The following is a 7,465-nucleotide window of genomic DNA, read 5'->3' on the forward strand; positions in this document are numbered from 1 at the left end:
ACTCTGTGACAAGACTCACAGCCTTCCTTCATGTGCCCAGGTAGTGTATAGCAGCGTTCTTCTCCAAATATCTCCAGGAGTTTCCAAAGACCAAAGACCTAAACACCAAAGCTGGCCTCTGCAACATGTGGTAATTCAGAGGCTTTGGACAAAAAGGCATTTTTACAGTCAGCTGATTGGTCTGTAATCTCGAGCACTGGCAGAATGGGAAATTATGACGAGGACACCGCCTTTCTGGGGCAAAAGGGACCGTTTTTTGTCATCCTTTTCTTTCTCTTGAATGCCGTCTACATTTCCACGGGGCTTCACAGCCTCTACATAGTTTTTGTTGGGGCTTCACCGTCACATCACTGTCGGATAGCGGATGGAAATCTAAGTGAAGAATGGCTGAAAGCCAGTATTCCCAATGAGATGGTCAATGGAAAACTGCAGCCAAGTCAGTGTTGGAGGTACAGCCTGGAGACGGTCAGAAAGCTGTGTGCGCTGGGTTACTCTCCACTGGAGGTTAATCTGACAGACATTACACTGGAGACGTGTGTGGACGGATGGAGCTACAGCACAGAAATATACCACTCCACCATCGTCTCTGAGGTGAGTGCGTGCACGCAAAACTAAAAAAAATACTTGAAAAAAGATTCATGTGTTATATCGTTTTTTCAACTGCTTACACACATTTTCAAAACTTTGCCTCGTTTTTAAACTTTACACACAAATCCAAGAACTGCACACAAAATGCAAAATACCTCACATCTCTTGCAAAATGAAGCACTGCATTCAAAATATCACAAACACATCTCAAAAGCAAACATTTGTCTTGCATTGCAAACACCTTTGCCATAATATTATATTTTTGGATATACTGTATATCATATGCACACAGTTGTTCAATACCTAAAGCTCTTCTTTCATAAGCTCCTGTGAACATATCTGTACAAGATTGAAAGTAATTGGCAGAGAGATGTTGAGAAATTCACGGTTAACACGAAAGCAAGATTGAAACCAAACTTTTTTTTTACTGTAAACATTTGTGGTTGTACACAGTACAAAAGAAAAGAAATACATGAAGCATGTGTAGTTGTGTAGATGTGTGTTTATAGGCCTGGGGCCGGTTGCATAAAAAGTTTAGACTAGTCTTAAAAGTTAGTCAGCTACTTTTTTCTTTAAGGCAGGTCATATTTTTTTTAAATTTACTTAAATAAAACTGTACATTAGTCTAAGTTGAATCCAAAACACAAGACCGATTACCCTTTGGTTAACTGCTAGTTGGTCAGACTAGTACTTAAGACACTGTCTTATCATAGAGGCTAAGTTTATGCAACTGGGCCCTGATCTAAAGCCTGTTCAGTGAAGCACATGTGAGGAGTTAGTGATGAATTAGTGAGGCTTTCTGATTGGTTGAGTCTGAAAAAGGAAATCAAGATACTTCCTGTTAGATTTGTGTGTGTTACACAGAGAACTGTGTGTTGTGTTTTACAAAAAGTGTTTTATAAAATTGAAAACTGAGTCAAAGGCTGATGGTTTTGTAGATTTGGTGTGTGCTTCTGCAGTTTGAGTGTCAGCTTTCAGAAACTGTGTGATAAGTAAAGATTCTGTGTGTAAGCAGATGAAAAAAACTGTAATTACAAAGAAAATTTCCATCCACTTGGATTGCACAGCTTTAACAAACCAATCAACTTAATGAGATGCATATTTGTCAGTTGTGCATTAATAAAACAAGAATGAGATTTGAGTAGCACTAATGAACCGAATCTGTTTTAATCTGCTATAGATTTATCATCAACAAATCCAATTTGTTTCATTTGTTACATGTTAACTGAATCTTGTTCCACAGCTAGACATAAATTAACTATTTTTTAATTGATTAAATTTGTTTTCACAATTAACAGATTTATGCTGATAAGGAATTTGAGTTTAAATTAAACCAAACAGATGCAAATAAACTCTGCCATGACTCCTGTCCAAGTGCATGAAAACTCAAGTGTGGCTGCTGCATTCCTCTCAGTGATCTCAGTAATAATAATAACAGCTCTCAGTGATCTCAGTAATAATAATAACAGTGTGTAATAAGCTGTCGCTCTGTTGTGTTCTGGCGCAGTGGGATTTGGTGTGTGACAGCGAGTGGAGAGTCCCGTTCGCAAGCTCAACACTATACATGGGCTACTTGCTGGGCTCTCTTGTTTCTGGCCAACTTTCTGACAGGTACTGCTTTTGTCCTCACGTCATAATCAGTGCAAACATTCACAAAATCTTTTGATAAGAACAATTTTTGTTTACTGTAAGTGGTCTGTTTCCTCCTCGAAACTCACAGCCGCTGTTAGAGACACATGCACACAGTGTAATTCATGTGCAGTGACGTCTGGTGTCTCGTGTCTCATCAGGTTCGGCAGGAGGAAGGTTTTCTTCATGTCTCTGGTGGCTGAAGCACTAGTGATCCTCGCGCAGTCCTTCTCCGACTCGTGGCTGCTCTTTTGTGTTCTGTATTTTTTTGTTGGCACAGTCCAAATATCCCTGTACATCACAGCCTTTGTGCTCGGTAAGCATATTATAAAGTGAGATGTCACTGAAGTGAATATAATCTGAGAACTATTTCACTGCCTGAGATATGCTGGAAACGCATGAGCCTGCACTCTTAAAAACAAAGGTTTGTAATAGGGGGTTTTCACAACAATGCCACAGAAGAACCATTTGGAAGAACCATCCAAAGAACCTTTCAGTGAACAGTTTTTTCTTAGTGTGAGGAACATTTTAATAATCTAAAAATGTTTTTCCATTATAAAGAACCTTTTGTGCATTGGAAAGATTTCATGCTCATTCGGGGTTCTTCTTGAACTAACAATGCCAATGAAGAAGCTTTGTTTTGAAGAGTGTGCATGGGATATTCTAGACGTATAAATGTGATTATGTTGTCTCAGGCAGTGAAGTGCTGAGTAAGTCCTTGCGTGTTTTCTTCACGACGCTGGGAGCAAGTCTGCATTACTGCATCGGTTACATGGTGCTGCCGTGGATCGCTTTCGCCGTCCGTGACTGGAGGTCTTTACTGAGGGTTCTGTCGGGCCTGACGGTGGTCTACATCCCACTGTGGTGGTGAGTCCAAGAAAACCAGAAGGGCTTCAGAGACGCTCACACTACACTTTCACAAGCTCATGCGAAGACTTCACAAAGTTCTGAATGTAAAGAACAGAAGTTTTAAATCTGCAGCACTGCAGAAAGGTAGACTATGCAATCACATTTTAAGATCATTTGTTATGTTGAATTATAGTTTTTATTGCATTGCAGTGTCTTATGCTGAAAGCCTAGTGTGAGCGCATCTTTAGAATCGGCGCAGTTCTCATCACTGGCCACTTGACCCTTCAGTCCTTCCCTACAATAGATCGTCTCCATTTCCCGTGTTTTCTTCTAAATGCACAGGCTGATCCCGGAGTCTCCACGATGGCTTCTCTCTCAGGGACGCGTGCTGGAATCTGAGACCATCATGAGAGAAGCAGCGAAGAAGAACAAGGTCTCTGCTCCAGCGGTGATCTTCAGCGAGTCCGAGGTCTGAGGAGACTAACCCCGCTAAAATAAAAACTTTCAATAATATTCCCATTAAGTTACGAAAACTTTATTTCTGAATGTTTTTCAAACGCTCTAAACATCCAATTTTTTTCAATTTATTAAGTATGTTTTTTTTTTTGGTTATGCAAACATAAAAGGAATATTTCATTCCATCATTTTGAAAATGTTAACATGACATGAATGTTCTCTCAATGTTTAAAACACCCATTTTTGAAACTGTTTGTCACATAGTGTAGTCTAACTGAACATGCAAGATAAAGAGTGGATATCAAAATCTTTAATAAACCAGATAAACACGCAGGAGACCAAGCAAGGCAACAACACTTCAAATAAAGAACAGAAAGAACTGAGGAAAGACAATGAAACGAACAGGGAACAGGTGTGCACTAATCAATTAACTCATGTGTAACCCAGGTAACAAATGGGTAACTCTGGAAACAAACAAGAAATTAGTTCAACTATAAGGAAGACAGAAAGTAAACACAGGAACAAAGAGCACTAGAACCAAACCAGAATAGAATATAACCATCATACTGTTATGAAAACATTATTTCTCAATGTTTTTTACGTTCAAGTTTTTTCTTGGTTGTGCGTCATGAGAATCTTACATTTGAATGTTCTTTCAACACGTAAAACACCATTTTTTAAAAATATTTTAACATTATGAGAACATACATCAGATATTGATAATGTTATAAGAACGTTATTTTAAGACTGTTTTGTCCTAACCTTGAAGAAACGTTCTGGGAGCGTTCCCATAGTTAGCTGGGAGGTGTTATGGAGAGTGAATCTGTGTTTGTGTGGTCATTGCTTGGTTAAAGAGGCGGCGTCCCAGAACAGTAAGTACAGCGTGCTCGATGTTCTACGGACCAGAGATATCCGCAAAACCACGTTCCTGTGTTTACTACTCTGGTGAGAGATTCACGCAGTCTAACACGCATGGGCCTGCATGCTTCAGTGCGATATATTTCTACCATGCTCTTCAGATGATACCACTTTCCGTAAATCAGTGAGTGTCTCTTTGTTCCTCCGATAGGATGGCCATCAACATTGGATATTTCGGCTTGTCCTTGAATACCTCTAACCTCAGCGGCGATCCCTTCCTCAACTGCTTCCTATCCGCGCTCACTGAGGTGCCTGCCTACATGGTGTCCACGCTTCTCCTGAAGAGCTGTCCTCGGAGACCCGTCCTGTCCGCTTTCCTCGTCATCGGAGGAGGGTTTCTGCTCCTGCTGCAGCTGATTCCTGAAAGTAAGAGCTCACACACACAATACTGTCAAAATACCTTTGGCGTGGATAACAAAATCCTACTGAATCCTACTGGCGATTCAGATTTAAAAATGAACCTTACATTTAGATTTGAAGAGTAAACCACTCTTGTTCATGCAACATCATCTTTCACAATACTTTCAGAAAGGGACAGAGTTTAAAGAAATTCAGATAATCAACTTAATTAGCACGATAGTATATATATGCAGCCAACTTCACCCCAGCCTGGGGTTATGGAGGACTTTTCTGGGTTCGCTGTATTCCCAGCTCGGAGGCCTCCCCTCGGACAACTCGCCAAATATGCCTACTATTTGTTCAATCTGATTATGTATAAGTGCGAACTCGTCAATTTACTATAAAACCCTAAAAACACAGAGGACTGTGAGTTAGCATTCAGACAAAGCATCAGCAATCGGTTTATCAACCCAATCCTATGAATGCCAGTGAGTTGATGATGGGTCGAGGGTTAGCTAGCTTTCATTCTATGCAAGTAAAACTGGATTTGGACCATTTCAAGGAAAAGAGGTTAGGTCTGTTACTTGCACATTTATTAAGAGAGCTGGACTGGACGTTTCCAGGGCACTTAACATATATAAGTTTTTCATATGAATCACACTTAACATGAAAATTGGGCGCGAATGTTCGGAGCGATGACGCTTTTGAATTGAAAAAATAGATCCCTATGGGGCTATTCACACCAGGCACAATAATTCGTGGTGTGAAAAAGTGAGGATTTCCCCCATTGCTCTGTGATGAAACACATCTAATTACAGTTGAGCTCAGATCACGTGTTGTTGCACAAAAGGGCGAGAGTGGAGGCAATGTGTCGAAAACCAGTGTAAACAAACACAGAGGAAGAGTATTCTGAGAGAGGAGAGAGTGGATGCTGAGTTCTTGTTATCATTGGTATCTGAGAACAGATTTATTCTCACATTCTTTAAACAGAACATCATTTCTATTAATTCTCCACCGAATTATGTGATCTTAGGAGCACTGTCCGTTCCCTATCGAGCTTTCACTCACATTGCGACGCAATCGCTGTGGGAACTCCTCCCCTTCTCCAAAATCATGAAGTCTTACACCAGGGGTCAGCAAGTAAGTTTGGCATCGGGCCAAAAAAGATTTTCGCCACTAGATGCCAAGCCAGAACATATATACTATATATAGTCAAAGGATAATTTAAGAAATGAGTTGATGAAAAATGCAACTAGAATTGCCTGTGACAGACTGTTACAGTGTCTTCTGTAGCTGGTAGTGAGCTGTTACTCTGTGTTAAATCCTGTAGGAGGACAGTCATTGACAAAAAGCCACATTTGTGTCACGGTGTCCGGGTTTTACACTGGATAAATTAATAAAGCAGAGTAGTGACACGTAACCTGGCAAGTATCTTCATTCAGCAACTTGCAACACAGAGCGCCTTGCTAAAACACACGTATGTGGTAGATGCGGAATGGATAAAAATAACTCAAAATAAAAGAGTGAATAACTGAATGAATAAGTTAGTGAACTTGAATAAGCCCATTAATGGCATGTTTGAGTCATGCTCTTAACGAACTATGTTTTATTTCCTCTTTCCATATTGTGAATAATAAATGTGTATCATTTTAAAGCCTAACTTATTGTAATAATTATTTGACGTAGCCTACTTTTACACTCAGGATTATTCCTTGGCATCCTCACGTAATAAACTGCATTTTTAAAAATTGTTTGCATGCTGGAGGTGCGCTATTACGTCGTGTGCAGAGTGATGTTAACATTTAAGCTAGCTGGTGAGAGAAAATGGCACTATCAAAGAGTCTAAAGAGGAAAGTTGACAGAGAAAATAGGGCATACAAAGAAGAATGTAAAGACAACTATGCGTTCATCCTAGCTAGTTTTGTGAATGCAAAGCCGGTGTGTCTTATCTGCAACAAAATTGTTGCTGTTTGCAAAGAATATAAATAGACTTTTTTGAATGTCTTTCAGAACGTTTCAAATTAAAAGCTCTCAATTCATCTCAAAATAAAACATTACTGCAAAAACAGTACTTTTATTTTGAAGGCAAAATCACTAAAGACGAAGTGATTGTGAGTAACTGTTGCTGTCATGACAGATTTATTTCAGAAACAGCCGCTATCAAAATGATATGACTGTGGGCGCGGGCCAGATATTATTGCTGGCAGGCCAATTTTGGCTAATGCCAGTTCCATAAACTGGGCAATTGATTCTAACCTATGCAAATATTGACAAGCTTGGCGGGCAATTACATCGGATTCTTCTCCTTCACTTCTTTGACCTTGTAAAGTGGAATTTTCCTGAAGATGGAAACAACTTTCTGTGGGATTTGCGAGGGCCCCATAAGCCCGCCGGATACCCATCAGCACTAACACTAACCCTAACCATCAGCCCTAACCCTAACCTAACCCATCAGCCCTAACCCTAACCCATCTGCACTAACCCATCAGCACTAACCCTAACCCATCACCACTAACCCTAACGCTAACCCATCAGCACTAACCCATCAGCACTAACTCTAACCCATCAGCACTAACCCTAGCCCTAACCCATCAGCACTAACCCTAACCCATCAGCACTAACTCTAACCCATCACCACTAACCCTAATGCTAACCCATCAGCACTAACCCATCAGCACTAACCCTA

General features: G+C 40.3%; 1 protein-coding gene across 1 annotated transcript; it reads left to right on the forward strand.

Moving 5' to 3' along the window:
• Nucleotides 1–204: 204 nt before the first annotated feature.
• On the forward strand, nt 205–4,925 carry LOC107668443 (solute carrier family 22 member 4-like). The gene is made up of 8 exons (XM_016460310.1): nt 205–591; nt 2,096–2,199; nt 2,379–2,533; nt 2,913–3,084; nt 3,409–3,535; nt 3,810–3,816; nt 4,377–4,467; nt 4,592–4,925. Exons 1-8 carry the CDS (start codon nt 205–207, stop codon nt 4,923–4,925), a joined length of 1,377 nt encoding a protein of 458 aa, XP_016315796.1.
• Nucleotides 4,926–7,465: the final 2,540 nt, after the last annotated feature.

The sequence above is a fragment of the Sinocyclocheilus anshuiensis genome, unplaced genomic scaffold (genome assembly GCF_001515605.1).
Source record: "Sinocyclocheilus anshuiensis isolate Anshui unplaced genomic scaffold, SAMN03320099.WGS_v1.1 scaffold2749, whole genome shotgun sequence".
Classification (NCBI taxonomy): domain Eukaryota; kingdom Metazoa; phylum Chordata; class Actinopteri; order Cypriniformes; family Cyprinidae; genus Sinocyclocheilus; species Sinocyclocheilus anshuiensis.

Excerpts from the sequence above, each read along its gene's own strand:
- LOC107668443 (XM_016460310.1), top strand. The coding sequence starts at position 205 with ATGGGAAATTATGACGAGGACACCGCCTTTCTGGGGCAAAAGGGACCG. Across the intron at positions 2,200-2,378 it reads TCTGGCCAACTTTCTGACAG|GTTCGGCAGGAGGAAGGTTT; the intron begins GTACTGCTTTTG and ends GTGTCTCATCAG. Across the intron at positions 3,085-3,408 it reads GTCTACATCCCACTGTGGTG|GCTGATCCCGGAGTCTCCAC; the intron begins GTGAGTCCAAGA and ends CTAAATGCACAG.